The sequence below is a fragment of the Bicyclus anynana genome, chromosome 4, assembly GCF_947172395.1.
Source record: "Bicyclus anynana chromosome 4, ilBicAnyn1.1, whole genome shotgun sequence".
In the NCBI taxonomy this organism is placed as follows: Eukaryota; Metazoa; Arthropoda; class Insecta; order Lepidoptera; family Nymphalidae; genus Bicyclus; species Bicyclus anynana.
Window position 1 is genome coordinate 16,766,107 of NC_069086.1, and position 20,625 is coordinate 16,786,731.

The 20,625-nt window shown below is 37.5% G+C and overlaps 1 protein-coding gene across 1 annotated transcript in view; it reads right to left on the reverse strand.

Moving 5' to 3' along the window:
• Positions 1-20,625, reverse strand: part of LOC112052048 (uncharacterized) — a 69,496-nt gene that overhangs the window by 37,581 nt on the left and 11,290 nt on the right. Inside the window, exon 2 of the mRNA XM_024090950.2 lies at positions 17,750-17,934. Coding sequence (XP_023946718.2) covers positions 17,750-17,934 — 185 coding nt within the window. The remainder of the gene's footprint in view (positions 1-17,749; positions 17,935-20,625) is intronic.

Below are 20,625 nucleotides of genomic sequence, written 5' to 3' on the forward strand. Positions count from 1 at the left end.
ATGAACTAAAAACCAACAAAAACCACGCAAATTAACCAGAGCTTAATATACACTGAAGATATGATTAAATAGAGAGATCAATAATGTCTATGACTTTGAGTGCTCGCCTAAGTCACAGAGATTTGTTATTTTTTTGTTATTCTTTACAAGTTAGCCTTTGACTACAATCTCACCTGATGGTAAGTGATGATGCAATCTTAGGTGGAAGCGAGCTAACTTGTTAGGAGGATCAAAATCCTGTGGATTTTAGGTTTGGTTTCGTGACACCGAAAGGGGTGCTTCCTTTCAGTTTCTACACGACATCGTACCAGAACGCTAAATTGCTTGCGGTACGTCTTTGCCGTTTAGAGATTAAAGAATCCAGAAGTATAATATTTGAGTTTTGGTGATATGGGTCTTGAAAATCAAGCACGCATTTCTCGTTTTAAGTTAAACCCGTTCTTGTATACTTAAAATCCACAACAAAACAAATCCAACACTAGACCAATACGCGATACGCAATAAAAAACTCGATAATCAACTCAAAATCATTGTATTGCACAATCACATCAGGCCTTAACCTTTTTTGCTTTGCAAAACACATTCTACATTGCCTTACCAAGGTGCAAATTGCGTTGCGAGCGAAAGGAGAAATGCGTACGTGTGGAGCGTACAGTTAGTCGAGGCATCTGAGGCTATTTTTGGACCTCAGAACTTGTGCGACGAGTCCCCGTCGAGTCTTGCAGCTACCGAAGGCCCGACGCCAGCGATATCCAATTTTAGATCTAAGTAGAACCTTTTTAGCTCACGTTTGTTTTTTGCGTTGACGCCGACGAGTCGCGGAATGCTCACTTCCTTCGCTGTATCTCATTGATTGTATGTTTAACTTTTTACATAACATTATACAGTTTAGTAATTCGTTTTTATCTACTCTCATATAAACTTCAACTACGTCTTAATAACTATATGTTATCTATACTAATATTATAAAGCTGAAGAGTTTGTTTGTTTGTTTGTTTGATTGAACGTGCTAATCTCAGGAACTACTGGTCCGATTTGAAAAATTCTTTCTGTGTTGGATAGCCTATTTATCGAGGAAGGCTATAGGCTATATATTATCCCCGTATTCCTACGGGAACGGGAACCACGCGGGTAAAACCGCGCGGCGTCAGCTAGTGTCTTAATAACTTAGATTACTTAAGTGCATATTGTCATTGACATCTTTAAAACAAAAGTAGTTAACATAAACTTTTACCATGAGAGTACTTTTTGTATATATCTGACTTACACCCAAACAGAAATTGTCCACCTTTATGTTAAGTAGACGTATGAGGGGAAAAGACCGAGGGGCCGCTCACCAACACGATGGGCTGACCAGCTGAAGGAGGATAAAGGGACGAAGTTCTACACGATAGCAGCGATTGCCACCAACAGAAGCCGATGGAAGGCGTGGACCCGCAGGAGGCCGGGATCTTACCAGGACCACGATCTTCAGTAATGAAGGAACGACTATAGAGAGAGAGATGTTAAGTAGAGAACCTGGAACCATCACCTATACCAAAACAGCACTTTATAATGCATGCAATGAACATGTCTTGCGAGTTGCCGCTGCGTTTGTTTACTAACCATACTCAGAATACTAATACTAACTCGAATCAAACCAAAGTTACTGACATAGCTCAGCGAGTCGCGAAGCTGAAGTGGCCGAGCACATAGTTCGAAGAGCCATTGGACGTTGGGGTCTCAAGGTGCTGAAATGGCAACCTCGCACCAGAAAGCGCAGTGTTGGTCGACCCCCCCATTAGGTGGACCGAGGACATCAAACGGGTTGCAGGGAATCGCTGGATGCTGGCAGCTCGAGGCCGTTATGTTTTTGGAAGTCCATGCAAGAGGTCTGTGTCCAGCAGTAGATGTCCATCGGTTGATAATGATGATGATGATGATGATGATGATGATGATGATGATGATGATGATGATGATGATGATGATGATGATGATGATGATGATGATGATGATGACGATGATGATGATGATGATGATGATATAGCTTGACAACCAAAATATTTTTCAAATAATCTGCTGGAATAGGGACTTTTAGTTAGTTATATTGATAAACAATAATTTAATATGGAGCAAAGGGTATCAAGAGGATATTATAATATCAACATAATATAAGTTTAGATGATACGGTGAATTCCCTTATATGATTTTCCCATCGATCAATAACGATTTTAATTTGAGGAAAAAAAAAACAAAAGTAAAGTAAACAAATCTTCCATATGTTACATAACGTTAATTAAAATTCAAAAATTTTATAACAATCTTACAAACATTCTAGAAGTAGATTATGATGTTATTAAATCCAATAAAGTTATTTTTATGACTATCTTATAATATATTTCCTGTTGCTTTAAACTAAGAGAATACTGTGGTTTTTACTGTTAGTTATTTAATTAAACATCTGTGATAATCAAATGAAAATACGTTCAATACTTTACAGTTTGACGGCTTCCGTGGCGCAGTGGTATGCGCGGTGCATTTACAAGACGAAGGTCCTGGGTTCGATCCCCGGCTGGGCAGATTGAGATTTTCTTAATTTGTCCAGGTCTGGCTGGTGGGAGGCTTCGGCCGTGGCTAGTTACCACCCTACTGGCAAAGACGTACCGCCAAGCGATTTAGCGTTCCGGTACGATGCCGTGTAGAAACCGAAAGGGGTGTGGATTTTCATCCTCCTCCTAACAAGTTAGCCCGCTTCCATCTTAGACTGCATCATCACTTACCATCAGGTGAGATTGTAGTCAAGGGCTAACTTGTAAAGAATAAAAAAAAAAACAGTGACGAGTATAAGGGAGAGAAGATGGGCGACTTAGACGGAGGGAAAATCGATTTCAAAAGAAGTACAATACGGAAATTAAGATTGTTTTGATAGTACAAGATCCGGCATAAAATTTATATACCCTCATCTATTATTTAATTGTGATAAGAAATAAATGATAAAAAATATTCACATTGACACTTTGCATAGGTTGCCTAGTCAAATTGCGACCGGATAGTATTACTGTTTTTTTTTTTATTTATTTAATCTCCTTCCCTCATTGGTTTATATAAAAATCGTACAAAAATAATTAAGTAAAGGTTGAGTGATTTCACACTGCAACTGTGGGGTTGCCAGATATAAACAGTTGACTCATGTTATTTATATACCTTCATCAGTTATTATAATTAAAGCTAAAAATAAAGCTTATTTTATGCTTAATTTAACTGTATTAGGTTGCCTTTGATCTAGTTCACGGTTTGCTAGAGTTTGTATGTAATATGTATTAAGCCGCAATTTAACTAGGCAACCAATTTGCAATGTGTCACTGTAAACATTATCTATAATTTATTTTTTATCACTTATGAATAACAGATGAGGGTATATATTTCTAATGTTGGATCTTAGACCATCACTAATCTGTTTCATGGTTGACAAAAACTGCCGGTAACTAATCAACGTAGTTAAAACTCAAAATAATCTTATTAAATTAAATACTTAATATAAATATTGATGACGCTAATAGAATTAGTCATTGGATTTATGAGATCTTTTGTTTTGTCGAGCATCAGGAGTTGATTTTGAGAGTAGCAAAAAAAAATCGTATTTTTCCTTTATCCGTGGGCATATATAAAGTCTTCAACACCAACGTAACGTTGCCTGTCTTTCGGTTTTTTACCGAATATATTTCGGAGAGTGCTCCGCTAGTCCCTCCATTCCCATTCTAGCACAAGACAGAGAGACACCGTGCAAATTGGCATCCTTTTGTTGTCGATGTCCAGTCGACTCGCACAAAACGTTTCGCACCGACGTTTCTAATAAGAACAGCGAAGATGTTGAATGCCCTTCCGGCTTCTGTGTTTCCTAACACTTATGATTTGTGTACCTTCAAGACAAGAGTGAATAGGCATTTTCTAGGCAAGCGCGCTCCAACCTAGACCTCATAATTGCTTTACACCAGGCATGATTGTAGACAAGCGCAAGTCTATTATGAATAAATAAAGTGCAGTGCCAAAAAAATCTCTGAATTGTTTTACCGCGGCTGGTTGCTTAGACTGGAGACAGAAGAGTTGGCTCATTAAATGCGCAAAGGATCAGCCTTTTCCCAACGTAGAAATGCTGCTTCGATCCCCGGCCGGGCAGATTGAGATTTTCTTAATTGGTCCAGGTCTGGCTGGTGGGAGGCTTCGGCCGTGGCTAGTTACCACCTTACCGGCAAAGACATACCGCCAAGCGATTTAGCGTTCCGGTACGATGCCGTGTAGAAACCGAAAGGGGTGTAGATTTTCATCCTCCTCCTAACAAGTTAGCCCGCTTCCATCTTAGACTGCATCATCACTTACCATCAGGTGAGATTGTAGTCAAGGGCTAACTTGTAAAGAATAAAAAAAAATACTTCGTTCATAGGTCCAAGTAATTTATATTTATTCATGACCATACTTCTCAAACTTTGTGTACCTAATGTGATATTCATGGCGAGACGAATAAAATTATGAACGTAACGAAGTTATGTTGGAGGGCCGTTTTCCTTCAAAGCCATTTTCCAGAATTTTAGTAAATATTGAATGATAGACTGATCAATTTCTTATACTACTCTGTACTAATGGGCAAAAACTAGTAGATATTACAGCTGTTCTAACCCCAGCCTTGTATTTTGCTATAAATTATTATAGAAATGGATTCGTTCACTCCACACCTGGTGATAGAGATTGTTGTTCCGTAACGTGAACTCGCTTTTTGTGGCGATGTCGTATCTATGGTTACCATCGTATACAATAGACATATAGCCCTCGCGTGGTTAATTGGCCATAAACAAGCCTTCGAAAACACACTTTTGTTTAATAAATGACTGTCTTTTGTAGTGAGCTTTTATGTCTTACTACTTATTTTTTTAGTAAGCGCAGTGTTGGCCGACCCCCCACCAGGTGGACTGACGACATCAAGCGAGTCGCAGGGATTTGCTGGATGCAGGTGGCTCAGTATCGTGATGTTTGGAAGTCCCTACAAAAGGCCTATGTCCTGCAGTGGACGTCCATCGGCTGACATGATGATGATGATGACTTATTTTGCAAACATCTCTTTGGTATCAATGGTATGGATCACGAAAGCGTTCACACTCCCAACTTATATTTTGGATGCTTTTCGTTTCACTATGACCACAAACGTCTGGTTTGTACCTCGACTTCAACACATAAGGTGTTATTAGATAAGTTTCGTGAAGGAGACGTGATAAATCAGTGGATATGACCTCTGCCTTCGATTTGGAGGGTGTAGGTTCAAATCCGGTCCGGGGTATGCACCTCCAACTTTTCAGTTGTGTGCATTTAAAAAAATTAAATATCACGAGTTTCAAACGGTGAAGGAAAACATCCTGCATACCTGATAATTTTCTTAATTCTCTAGGTGTGTGAAGACTGCCAATCCGCATTTAACCCCTCTCATTCTGAGAGGAGACTCGTGCTCCACAGTGAGCTTAATATGGGTTATTAATGATGATGATCAGATAAGTGTCAATTTTGAAAGTAATACAGCTGCAGAGTACTAATATTTTCCAAAATTCCCACCACTTTCTACTAAAATTTTTAAAATAATTTTCTTAATATTATATCTTAAATACTTAGCGATAGCTATCGCTTCTCGGCTAGACTTAAATGATAGGCACTCGTAGACTTGTAGTCGTAAGCTATCACCGTTACCAAAAAGCTCCGCCAAGCGATTACGCGATTCGGTTCGTTGCCGCATAGAAACTGACTCGTATTCGGGTTCAATGATCTGCCATATAGCTTCGAGGTTAGTACCATCTTTGGCTGTATCTTCCATCTCATCTGGTATGGGTGAGCTAGACTACTTTTTACCATGAGAAAATAGCTTTATCCTACTTCGCATTTGCTATCGACAGATCACATGATCAAGATCGGTTTGACGGCCTCCGTAGCGCAGTGGTATGCGCGGTGATTTACTTGACGGAGGTCCTGGGTTCGATCCCCGACTGGGCCGATTGTGGTTTTCTCAATTGGTCCAGGTCGGGCTGGTGGGAGGTTTCGGTCGTGGCTACCAGACAAAGACGTACCGCCAAGCGATTTAGCTTTCCGGTACGATATCCTTTTTTTTTATTCTTTACAAGTTAGCCCTTGACTGCAATCTCACCTGATTATAAGTGATGATGCAATCTAAGATGGAAACGGACTAACATGTTAGGGGGAGGATGAAAATCCACACTCCTTTCGGTTTCTACACGACATCGTACCGGAACGCTTAATCGCTTGGCCGTACGTTTTTGTCGGTAGGGTGGTAACTAGCCACGGCCTAAGCCTCCCACCAGCCAGACCTGGACCAATCAAGAAAAACTCAATCGGCCCAGCCGGGAATCGAACCCAGGACCTCTGTCTTGTAAATCCACCGCGCATATTACTGCGCCCCGGAGATCGTCAAAAGTAATCCTGTAGAAACCGAAAGGAATGTGGATTTTCATCCTCCTCCTAACACTTACCATCAGGTGAGATTGTAGTCAAGGGCTAACTAGTAGAGAATAAAAAAAAAAGATCTGTCATTACCATACATTTTTCTAGTTTTCGAAGCGTTTGCGATCGTAGAAAGAGAATCGACGTGCCACTTGGCTACAGGGGCTGGTATCAACATCCCTGATTTGAAGCAGGACCATCGGGAATGTTACGAACGAATTTGCCAAGCTATAGCGCTACGAGTAAGTATATCATAAGATCAGGTATAAAGTTTGGATCGTGTTGACTTTTGGAGGTAACAGGTTTCAAGCAGACATTCAATTGATTAGCTACAAAACGTAATATGTATTTTCTAGTAAACCATATTCTATCATGAGATTCATCAAACTTACTCATAGGTTCGCCTTCCCTAGAGACCAATAAAGTAAGTAGTAAGTAGGGATCAATAAAATTGAAAATGGGCTGACAAACTTTCAGGTTGTCATTATCAACCCATATTCGGTTCACTGCTGAGCTCGAGTCTCCTCTCAGAATGAGAAGGGTTAGGCCAATAGTCCACCACGCTGGCACAATGCGGATAGGCAGACTTCACACACGCAGAGAATTAAGAAAATTCTCTGGTATGCAGGTTTCATCACGATGTTTTCCTTCACCGTTTGAGACACGTGATATTTAATTTCTTAAAATGCACACAACTGAAAAGTTATGGAAAGGAGGTACATGCCCCGGACCGGATTCGAAACCACACCCTCCTGAAATGGAGGCAGAGGTCATATCCATTGGGCTATCACGGTTTTAGGTTGTAGTAGTTATAAAATAAGTGAGAATTAAGTTGGCTATTCTCTGTAGAATCTGCTCTTCGAATTGGTGGAAGAATATTCACTAATAGACTTGCCTTTAAAACAGGCTTGTTTCAAAAGGAATTACGGTTGTACGGACAGATACTGAACATTTTTATATGTACCTATTAATAATATTATAGCTACAATTTCACGTAAAAATATTTTCCACTCGACTGTACTCTTAGATTTTCCAGTAAGAATAATAATAAGATAATTTAAAATCGACTCTCGATCATTTTACCCCGCCATCTTTAACAATTTCTTAATTAGCTTTTGTCATCAGACAACTGGTTTCTAATCACTTTACACAATGGAATATGACACGTCATTATTTTTATAGATACACTGTAAAACACTCGATTTTAATCTTAAAGGAAAGCACTACTTGATACGTAATTATATCATTCACGTTTGTGTTTCCACTTGTAATATTGAACAAGGAAAATGTTTCTTGAATTAATATAATAGTAATAAAATTGGAAAAAACCCCTGAAGGTCATAAAATTATTCATTACAATCTCGATCGATTCATCAATATTCTCTTTCAGTGCGCTTTCATTTGAGACCCCACTCGAGTATATTTGACGAAATTCGGTTATTTTTCCCCACTTTCACCCCCTACAACTTTTAAACGGCTCTTGTTACAGATACTAGTAAGTAGGCCTAACCTTACAACCTCAATAATGTCACCTCACATTTTAAATACCTATTTAACTTTAAAACATACATACAGCACTGCAGACTACTGTAGTCCGCGATCGAAACCTTAGTAAAAAAATTAGAACATACGTAAGGCTTCAAAGGGTTAATGCACCACCTATTTACAGTCGATTTACAATATGATTGTTTACATTTGTTTCAGCACCAAATTAGTGCACTATAAGTTTAAGATGTTCTACTTCCTATAGACTGTAAAAGTATTTTTTTTTTGCACAGCCGCGGTTCTGAACAACATATATGCAATATACTTTGCTATATAGAATATGTGCACTTTTATCTTCGTACTAGCTGATGCCGCGCGGTTTTACCAGCGTGGTTCCCATTCCCGTAGGCATACGGGAATAATATATAACCTATAACCTTCCTCGATAAATGGGCTATCTAACAATGAAAGAATTTTTCAAATCGGACCAGTAGTTCCTGAGATTAGCGCATTTAAGCAAACAAACAAACAAACTCTACAGCTTTATAATATTATTATAGAATTTTCATTTCTGAACTGTATGTTTGCTACAGTGTAACAATGCCGTAATTAAAGGGCTTCTGCTCGCAAGTTTTCCGTTATTACGTCCACGGCTACATGATACTGGCTGCAAAGAAAATTACATGAAACTACGCCCAGAACTGTGGTCGGTGTCATGTTCAGTGCCTCTCAACTATCATAGTTAAGGTTGACAATCTTCCTACTAATATTATAAACGCGAAAGTTTGTATGGATGTTTGGATGTATGTTTGTTTGGATGTTTGTTACTCTTTAACGCCGCTACTACTGAAGCGATTTGGCTGAATTTTGGAATGGAAATAGATTTTACTCTGTATTAACACATAGGTAAAAAGTGGCAGTCCTTCCCCCCCGTCACCCGCATATCATTGGGAGGGTGATCAACAAACTTGTCAAGCTATAGTACCTACCTATGCGTCAAGGGTCATGGTGCATTATCTCTGCGATGCCTATAGTACTTATAATCTGGTAACCACTAATAAAATTCTCGGTGAGTTAATCCAGGAAAACTTGGAAAATTCAAAAGGTTGACAACCCTAATTAAAGTAGTCTAAGTAATTAATACGCAAACACAATGTTAAGATACTTACTATCTAGCCTTTAGGTACTTTTGAAAAGACAGAAATAGATTTCAAAAGGAAAACCGACCACTTCATAGTTAGATAAGAAATTACGTTCACAATTATTATGTCATTAATGAATTACAAATTAATCTTTAAATTGTGTCATTAGATGTTATGAGTTCCAATTATATTCTTATTAATGTCAATTTAATTAAAATTTGTAAAATATAGAATGGAGTTCATGTGCCTAATTAGCGAGATATTGAAGGTATTTTAATTAAAGGTAGAAAGTACCTGTAACAGTTTTGCCGACTACTCTAGCGCATATATTTTAATAGATTTTTGATTTTGTGCCAAATTGATTATGTCATCTAGATATATATGCTTCAGTGTATGTTCGTAAAAGATATCATAAATCCAAACACCTAAAGTAACCACCTCAGCACCTTCAATATAGATATCTTCAAGTCTAGAGTGAATATTGTATAGGCATCTTCTAGGTAAGTGCGTTTCACTATAGAATGAAGAACCTCCTCCTTTTTGGAAGTCGGTTAAAACAAATGTGACGTGACTGGTAGCAGCGACAGTGATTGTACCATTATTTTGTGGTAGAGGAAACAATTCGAGCAGGTCCCAGGACTTTTGACCTTGGGAGTAGGTTCAAACTTAAAGATTCCTTTCAAAATACTTAAACACTCACATTCCCTGCCCGACATGTTCTCCATGCCCACACTAAACAATATATGATCAACAATATTGCACAAAATCACTAACACGACTGGCAGCGTGACGGTGTCCACACTGCCTAACAAACAACTGACCTCTAATCACCAAATAACCTCTTATTTATTCCTTCAAAGTAACAAAAATATTGAATGCCACTCGTAATCAAAGAACTTGTAACACAAAGGTCCAACGAGGCAGTCAGTACTCGTATACGGAAAATTTATTTTAATAGTAAATATGTTCGACGAACTTACTTTTCTTGACTTTTTCATCAAGCATATCGCTATAGTTTGACAAACTCAAACAACGCAATTATTCGACAAACGCGTTTGATCGTCACTTAGCATCAAGTGAAATAGTCAAGCGTTAAGATATCGAGAAAAACCTATTACAAGACTCCTCTAGCGCAGTTATGTTAATTGCCTGATGGAGAAAATTACACTGAATAGCACAAGCTCGTCCCTTTCTACGTAATTAGGGCAAGGTTGGTCCGTCCCTTCCAATGACCGCGCTTTATATACCAAGGTTGGGTACCTATACATGGAAATAGGGTTGCCAGGTCGCAGAAATTAAAAGCCGTCCAGCCACCTTGGCCTGACATTTGGATAAAAAGGCCGGACATCCTACTGTAGGAAATAGTAGTCTTAGACAGATATGACGTCAGGTGGCGCGACTTGTTTTCATAAAGAGTGGGGAGTTAGAGAGGGGTACCGATCGGTTGGCGGGAACAACTTGCGATATAACGCGCTCGTTTCCAATTTTTTGTTGTGTAATTCTTTATGGGTTACTTGGGATAGGTGGGGAGAGTGACTTGAGTGGAAAAGGGGAGTGTTTGTTAAGGCGTCTTTTACCCTACACACAACGATCATAAGTGCGTGACTCCACTCAAGGTCATTCTCTGCCGTTCTAGGGTCTTGTTTTGATTACAGTATGATTTGTTAATTAAGTTGTCCTGACAAACATTGTGGATCACTTTTACTGCTATTTATACTTCTACACTAATAATTTATAGAGGAAAGATTTGATAATTTATAGAGGAAAGTTTGCATTGAATACGCTCCGAAACTTTAATAAATATATTATTTTTTAATCATGTTTTCAGTTTATTTTAATTCCTGTTAATTGTGCCCGCCCACGACAGTGTTTTTGTAGGGCGTATGGGTTGCTTTATTGCATTCTATTTTCTGCCAACAAAAACGGTCGTCAGGCACACTGATAAAAAGTTTGTCACCCCTGCTTTACCCACCGAAAGGTCAATGTACTTTATTGCCAGCTCTTTTGGTATGTAGTATAGTGTGATACCTTCCAGTATATTGCTTTTATAAATAGTTAATTAAATAAAAGGGACTGGCCCATAGAGACATCACGTTATTCCTAACGTTTACGATCTGTGGTCATAAAAGTTGCATAGATTGGTCTGACTCATAGCCGTTAAATTCAAGTATAGTTTTCCCGAGTCTTTATTTAGTAGACACAACATGAGCGGGTTCTTTATAAGGAGGCATGTTACATTAACTCATTAGATAGTACCTATGTTAAGTGTTTAATTTAGGAGTGTTTTAAAACCTGTGCGATATCTAAATTATTAATAGTTGACAGCTGAATTTAAAAAAAGACTTTTAATAGACTCAAAGACTCAAAGTCACTCAGAGGATTGTGGAGTGAGCTATGCTTAGAGTTTCTATGCGTGATTGTACCAGAAACATAGCTTAGAGAGTCGGCTGAAAGCTGAAGTAACAATGGTTGGCAATGGCACATAGTTCAAAGAGCTGATGGACGTTATAGTCCCAAGGTGCTGGAATGGCGACCCCGCACCGGGAAGCATAGTGAAGGTAGACCCCCCACTAGCCGAGGACATCAAGCGTTTTGCAGGGAGCCTAATCTTATTTTTTTAAATAATAATCCATAGATCTACTATAGAACTCGGTCCTTGGCCGCATAGCCATAGACTAATAGAGGAGATAACAAAATTGTACATTTAGTTACAATTAATAAATTGTACATTTAGTTACAATTAATAGCAAGTTCGTGATCTTGATCGTTGTCTCTAACGCCGAGCTTAATCAATGAAGCCGTCAGTTGCAATAAGACCGCTCCTAGTCGTCAAGATAGCCCGAGTCACGAAAGCACCGGGGGTAGAGGTTCGGGGCGCTGCCTACGTCTCGCTCTGTCACTGACCCCATATTGTCCTCGTCTTTTATTCATTATTGTCTAGTTATTATTGTCTAGTTCTCTTTTATCTAGTTCAATTAATGTATTTTTCATGTTGACTTATTTGGTACGGTGGTTAGGTTAGACTGTAGTCTTGGATTCGATGGTGTAACATCTATGTCTTAGGAAGTATATCAAGCCGTTGGTCAATAACATATTGTTTGTGCTCGTTATACGTACAGTACAGTTATAGACTTTCTTCCTAAACCCGTATTTGAGTAGCTTAATCCATCTTAGTTCCAAATTCTATTTCCTAAATAGTCCTTCAGTCTAATTCACTAACTTTGACGTATGTTAGTTGACATATCTATACGAAATTGAGATTATATGTAACAAATGTCATCAGGTGCCTATACTGACAACCCTTCGTGGATACAGTAGGTAGATGGCACAGACCAGAATGTGTCAATTTTGTTATTATTTGAACCAAATTACTCCTAAGCTCATATAGATGGGTAAAATTCGAATGTATTGATTTTTACGAGACTATCGGGAAATTTAAATCTGAACTAAAGTGTTGGTAACGAAAATAATTTAATCAAATCGCGACTGCCGTACATACGTAACTATAATCTTTTTAAATTGCCGATACGAGAAGCGACGAAAAATTTTACATGAAAATTTTAATTTGTATAAAACAATTATAAAAATTTGTACCCAGGTACCTATATGCTTTAGGTAGGTACGTATTGAGAGACACAGTTATACTGTAGAATTATTTTAAGATTTTATCTCATAGTTTGTTAGCAAACAAGAATGTAGTTCAATAAACATGTGATAAGACTACGTAAGGTAAAGATTGTTAAGGTTGCGCTATCCAGCCATTTCTCCGCAGTAACACAATCAGGGGATTTCTACTATTTATTGTTCTAGTTTATTATCTATTAAACGTGAGTAGATTCAATTATACCAAAAAATAATTATATATGGTAAGCAGTAGGTAAAAAGTTGCTCTAAGTAATTAACGTAAAATAAACTCAACTTACAACATGCTCTCACAACAATGCATTTAAGAGAAACATTAGTAATTGATTCAGTGCAGTTGCCAATAAGGACAACTTGAAGTTATCATAGTCTCCTTTCTTAAGGCTCAAGTCTATTAAAAATTAAGATTCCCGTATGTACGAAGAACATACGTTCTAATAACTCAATCAAATACTTGCAGTTTCTTTAATGTCGAATAAGTTTTATTTAATGATTATATGTTTTTTATTAATACTAATAATAATTCATAAATAGTGTGTTTTGTTTTAGACAGTGCTTGTAAAAGCAAAATCTGTATTAGACTAGAAACGACTAGCATAGCCTTAACATGACTCAAAGGGCTGGTGTGGTGCAGCAAACGCAGAATACAGATGTCATCTGCGAGCAGCGCTAATTACCTAGCAAACACCTGATGTGAATGTTAAACGAAACCGGGACACAGTCCATTGTAACTACAAATATATGTACATCTATTTGTCCCTTATACGTTTATTGAATTTAAACTTTATTATGGTGCATAAACTATAGCGCACGTGTGCTATTAGATTAAACACTCAGATAAAAATGTATAGTTATGAAACGGTTAGGTATTAAAACTGGGGGTATAAAAGAAGCAAATATCTAGGGTTTTGTATTTCAAAAGTTGAATAAAGTACCCGATCGAGGTAAGGATCATACCAGCACTACGATCTTCAAAAATGAATGAACGACTGCACAGTGAAAACGCAATATATTTTCTTGTAAAAAGGTCTTATAAGAACAGGATCTTCAGCAAATCGAATGTGACAAATCAGAGTGACACACATCAACGAGTAGCGACGATTCGAAGTGTTATTTTCCCATTGTCCGCAGACCGTTACTGCTATGCGGTCATTATGTGCCATTATTGCTACTATGCGACCATTATGTGACATTACTGGCACTTCCTAGTTACAACAAAACAAGCTGTGTCCCACAAATGGATTATGCAAATAAAACCGCATTAGCCATCTCGCCAGACAAGATTTATTGCTTCGCAAATGGCCCATAGGAAAATACCTGAGAAATTAGCTTTATTTCGAACGAAAGAAAGAAATTCAAATTGTTTTTTTTTTTATAATAATACATAAATATCTTAGGATTTTTATTCTTTCAAACTTAAAGCATAGGTTTTTGTACAAGCTGCATTGTTAAAAAATTGTTTAGTCATTTGAATGTAATCAATTCAGTACTCACGCTATAGTTTTCTAACTAAGCAAATTATGTTATGAGTGGGAACGAAATTTTTTTTTTTTTTTTTATTCTTTCACAAGTTAGCCCTTGACTACAATCTCACCTGATGGTAAGTGATGATGCAGTCTAAGATGGAAGCGGGCTAACTTGTTAGGAGGAGGATGAAAATCCACACCCCTTTCGGTTTCTACACGGCATCGTACCGGAACGCTAAATCGCTTGGCGGTACGTCTTTGCCGGTAGGGTGGTAACTAGCCACGGCCGAAGCCTCCCACCAGCCAGACCTGGACAAATTAAGAAAATCTCAATCTGCCCAGCCGGGGATCGAACCCAGAACCTCCGTCTTGTAAATCCACCGCGCATACCACTGCGCCACGGAGGCCGTCAAAAACGAAAATCAACTATGTTACTTCAACGCTAGATCCCAGATAGATAATTTAAGCTCTGCCCCTTAAAATCGTAGAGCCACTGATTAAGTGCAACGAGCAATGATTAAATCTATTAAGAGTAGCAATATTGAGGCTTCAATTGAACCAACCACAGGAAGCTAAGAATTAGGCAGCGTGAACATCACTAATTATTTCATCACGAGCACATTACAGTCACGGAGGTTGCTATTTAAAATGCTAAGTAAACAGCGATTGGTAAATATCATGTAAGTATAATATGTACCATATTTGGCACGCCATTTATAAAAATGAAATTTATTTATTTAGTCACTTATTACTAGCAATGTAGAATTGAAGTCTCAATCGAGTATCATATAACACGTCGAAGCAAAATAAGCTTAATTTTCTTTACAATAAAATAGTATTTTACAAACGCAGTGTTATTTAAAAAATTTAAACGAATATAAACTTTAAAATAAATCGAATTAGGTATATTTTACTTTAGTATGTGATTTCGATCATTGTCTATCGATTGCAGTCGTTAAGGTGCAGGTATTCGATAATTTTATTCGTCTAGCCCCGTCTAGAGTATGATTTATTGGAGCTGGTTTTTAGCAGCGCCAGGCGGTTAGCAACAGGTATTACGTTATGGACACTCTGAACTAAAAACACCTACGAGCTATTGGTCACGTTTTCGTCCATGTGAGTATTGGATCATGTAAAATTCATTTCACCAACCAGGTCATCAGAATGCCTAGTGGGAGTTTTCAATATTTTCATACTGTTACTATCGCGTTAACGTAAACGCGAATTTATATGGAACGCGTTTACGTTAACGCGATCGTCACAGTATCAAACTGCCACTAGGGCCTCTGCATACGCATTATTATTAATAGGCTAGTTGACAATTTTTGAAAGGGTCTTAAATTTATCGTTCTACTAGATTGAATTTATAAATTATCATATTTTTTGAGAATTTTATATACAATACTAGCCAAAGATTGAGTTTTTGTTAATTTTTTTTTTTTTTTGATGAAATCCACACTCCTTTCGGTTTCTACACCGAAGAAACCGAAAGGAGTGTGGATTTCATCCTACTTCTAACAAGTTATCTGGATTTCATCATCACGTATCATCAGGTAAGATCAGGGCTAACTTGTAAAAAAAACGGTTTTAAATACATTGTGTTTATTTGTTGATGCATCGATTTTCATGTGATTTTCATCGATTAAAATTAAACTAAGCTTAGAGCAGGTTTAACTTTTTTTCAATGAAATTGTTACCTTGTATATATCATTTATTCTTATACGTTAAATTCAGAACAACCGAATCACGGTACGTAAAACAAACTGAATAAAATTTTACTTAAACGAAACTTAAGTTAAGCATTCAGTTAAAATATACCAAATAGGTAATAATTGTTATTTTACACCAGTTATTTCTCGCTGTAGTGGGTTAAGTTTCCGGTCCACCTTCACCTAGTTGGCACCGATCACGCCATTCATATTTCATGCCACTGCGAGCGAGCTATTGCAGCTGCATAGCTCGAGTTACTGCTCAATATGCTTAAACTCTGCCTCCGATTCCGGAGGGTGTGAGTTCGAATCCGGTCCGGCGCATGCACCTCCAACTTTTCAGTTGTGTGCATTTTATGAAATTAAATATCACGCGTCTCAATCGGTGAAGGAAAACATCGTGAGGTAACCTGCATACCAGAGAATTATCTTAATTATCTGCGTGTGTGAAGTCTGCCAATCCGCATTGGGCCAGCGTGGTGGACTATTGGCCTAACCCCTCTCATTCTGAGAGGAGACTCGAGCTCAGCAGTGAGCCGAATATGGGTTGATGACGACGAATTATTTTACTGCACAGGATATGTACCTACAATAAGGGCGAAAAAACACATACTGCAATAAAGGCAATAAAACGCCACCATTTAATGTACCTACCCATTTAAAAAAAATACATAGGGCGGTACAAAGGGTACGCTCGCGACTTCGTCCGCGCGGAATTTAGTTTTTCACAAATCCCTCGGGAACCATGGATTTATCCAAGATAAAAAGTAGGCTATGTGTTAATCCATGCTATAATATATTTCAATACCAAATTTCAGCTTATTCGGTTAAGTAATCGAGGCGTGAAAGAGTAACAAATATTCATATCATTAAAATTATCAGTTTTCGCAAATCTCGGGAAACCATGGATTTTTCGGGATAAAAAGTAGCCTATGTGTTAATTTAGAGTAAAATCCCTTACCATCCCAAATTTGAGCCAAATTGCTTCAGTAGCCGCAGAGTAAAAGAGGAACAAACATACTTACACACAAACTTTCGTGTTTATAATATTAGTGTGATAGTGACATTTAGTTTATACTGAAGCTGATCCCCGTTGCGCTGGAGTTTAAGATTCTTACTATACCGTGGGAGGTCATTAATTTTTAACCGACTTCCAAAAAGGAGGAGGTTCTACGTTCGGCTGTATGTATGTTTTTTTTTTCCCCGAAATAAGTTCCGAGTAACAAACATCATACACATCCTCAGACCAATGATAGAAGGACCTGTATCGCACTCATAGTCACGTGTGGTTAGGCCATCTACATTCACATTCCAGATTCATTTCATATTTAGAATTCCCTTGACCGCGCATGCGTGGATATATTGTTTCGCCCATTCATTACATCTTTACCGTTTCTCCATTCTACACCGCATCATCACTTTGATAGACCTTTTATTTTATATCTATATACAATATACCAGTCAACAAGTCGCCTCTTATTAATATACCAAATATCAAACCTCCATGGCGATACACGAACAAAATTGTCTGTCATTTTCTGAGGAAAACGAGTTTAAATTTTGTATATATCTTATACTAAACTAGAAGTTTTTGCCCGTTTTTTACACAATTCAAATACACAAAAAGGTATTTTTACGGAGCTCTTTAACCGACGAACACGATTACAACTATTTAACATCGATTCTATAGACGCTGTTTTTATCATCGCATTAGATCGTTGATCATATACTTTGACAGAAAAGTAACGTCTAGCGAGGCAGGTCCTATACAATAATTGGTCTGAGTACACAATGAGATCGTTGTGTCAAAGATTGTTTAGTGCAAACTGACCTTAACATCAATGAGCCGTATGGTGAAGGCGGCGGCATCAGGCGCGTGGAGCCTCAGCTGGCAGGCGCTGGTGGAGTTGGAGGAAGGCGGACGCAGCAGTGTGAGGGCTATGGCGGCGCCGGCGCCCAGGCTGTTGCCAACCTCCACCTCTTTGGTGCGGCCGCATAGCAGGCTCGACGAGTGCGCTGTTGACAAGCATATCATAGTATTTTAAAATGATAACCCTCGAACAAAGACGGGATTTGTTAGACCTAATATTCTTATATAAACTGCTAAGACGGCCTCCGTGGCGCGGTGGATTTACAAGACAGAGGTCCTGGGTTTGTCCAGGTCTGGCTGGTGGGAAGCTTCGGCCGTGGCTAGTTACCACCCTACCGGCAAAGACGTACCGCCAAGCGATTTAGCGTTCCGGTACGATGCCGTGTAAAGGGGTGTGGATTTTCATCCTCCTCCTAACAAGTTAGCCCGCTTCCATCTTAGACTGCATCATCACTTACTATCAGGTGAGATTGTAGTCAAGGGCTAACTTGTAAAGAATAAAAAAAAAAAAAATAAGAAATAAGTTAGACTGCCCTGAGTTATTAGGTAAAATAAATTTTAGACTGCCATATAGATATCCGCGTTCTGCTATTAGATTTTTCACCTCACACCAGGACAGTTTTCGGCGCCAACTCCATCTTCCCTCGGCTATGTAAACTGTATAATAAGCTTAATGGTTTACTAGATGTCAATTCGGAAAACACATTTCGCAGGTTAATCATTAGTAACCTGGTTAGCCAAGTATGACTGGCTTGTTTTATTAGTTTCCTTGCATTTTCTTACTATTTATTGTTTAGTTTTTTTTATTAATTTTTGATCATATAGTTTTAGATACAGAAATATATATTTAATTTTTTCTTTTTTGCTTTTAATTAGGATACTTTAGATTTATATTTAAGTTGTAAAATATAAGTATTTTGTTTTGTAAAATTATTAGATGAAAGTGGTTTTGCAAGCAATGTTTACTTTAATACGATTTTGCATACGCTAAGCATGTTAGTTCATAAGTTGATTTTTTGTATGTGTAAAAATATGTAAAAGTCGCTAGCAAACTTAATAAATAAATAAATATCATTGTCACACAGATTAAAGAAAAATAGGCAGATAGAGCGTATCGACAGGGATGCAGCCATTTCAATTCAAAAACGAATAAGTACATTCTCGGGTCAGTACAATACGAAGCGTCGCATCAGTAATTTTTAATATTGTTCAAGTAGCGTCTTATGTTTTTAAATATTTTAAAAACTGTTCACAAAATCTAAAATAGTCTATAATTTTATAAATTTACGTAACTGTTGTTAGTGTTAAAAGTTAAATCTTGAAATACAAATTATGAAAAAAGTTTGTATATGCTCAATGATAATTTTTATCATTGGTTTCACTGTCCTCACCGCGCTGCTTGTATAGACTCATTCTGTATCATTCTTTATTCTGTGACTTATAATAAAACTGTAACAGATCAAATTCTGTACATTGAAGATATTTTGAAAATTTTAGTTAGTTAAAAATAATCGAAACCAAAAATAGGCAGTCTGTACTGTGTGTTCGTATTTTTGTTGATCGAGCATCATGCTGAAACTACTGAATGAATTCAAATGAATCTTAGCACGATTTAAGAAAAATACAGTAGAAATGCTTAAGGTTCACCTTGACATTTAAGCCACGTTTCATGTAATTAGTTACAAACACAATAGAAACGGAGATATGCAGCAAATAAAATCGTGTGCAAAATCAATTCTGCTTAAGAGCCGCAATCAAAATGCTTAAAATAAGTAGGTAGGTGCTTTGTAAACTAAAACTAGAATCCACATCGCGTTTACAAGTAGGTATTTGCATGTTTTTGATATTATCGCCTTTTAGGCCGGCCGCATACTGTAGGAATTTTTCAGTCAGACTTATGACGTCCACCGTCACAATCCTATGAATCTATCAGAAACTTCTCTCTTTACTTGTACTACCTAGTATAATGATACTAGCTAACGCCGCGCGGTTTCACTCGCGTGGTTATTTAAATGGGCTACGAGTATCTGACACTGAAATATTGTTTTTAAATAGAACCAGTAGTTCCTGAGATTAGCGCGTTCAAGGAAACAAAAAAAACTCTTCAGCTTTACAGTATTTCGGCCGTTAGAGTTTAAGATTCTTACCATAACGTGGGAGGTCATTAATTTTCCAAGTTTGTGAAAAGTTTTTGAACTATTCGAAGGGTTTTAATTTTTTTTTTTAGATCGTTTATAGTGGCCCCCCTAGACGGAATACCCTAAGCGATTGCTTAAATAGCTTATAGGCTAATGCAGGAGTTACAATAAACCTGGTTGAGTTTGTTGTGGGATCTTCTCCGACCAAGGCGCATTTGGAACCTTCGTAACTTTAATTTTAAGTTTTCAACTAATTATTATCACCAATAACTTATAATATTATTACCTGACGTTTCAAAAGTGCTTGTAAACTAAGCCTAATTGAAATAAATGAATTTAGACTTTGACAGTGTCTTTTAGCGTGCGGTAATTTTCTAAAGAAAAATTCATACAATATGCGGCCAGCCTTAGCGACAAAACGAGTTATAAGCCGATATGGTAATAATAATGTCTGTTCCCACGTAGGAGACTATTTTTGAAACTACCTACATCTGTGTTTTTTGTTCGAGACGAAATCGTAAGCAAAAAGTATAGTTAATTACGTATTTTACAAATATATACAAATACAAAACAATTAATTTTCTACAGAAAACATCTGTTTCTGTATAAACAATAGTTTTAATTGAATAACTTAAATCTGATATTTGTGTAAAGAATCATTATTGTTCAAAAGAACAAACCTTTGAAGTGAAGAAGGGT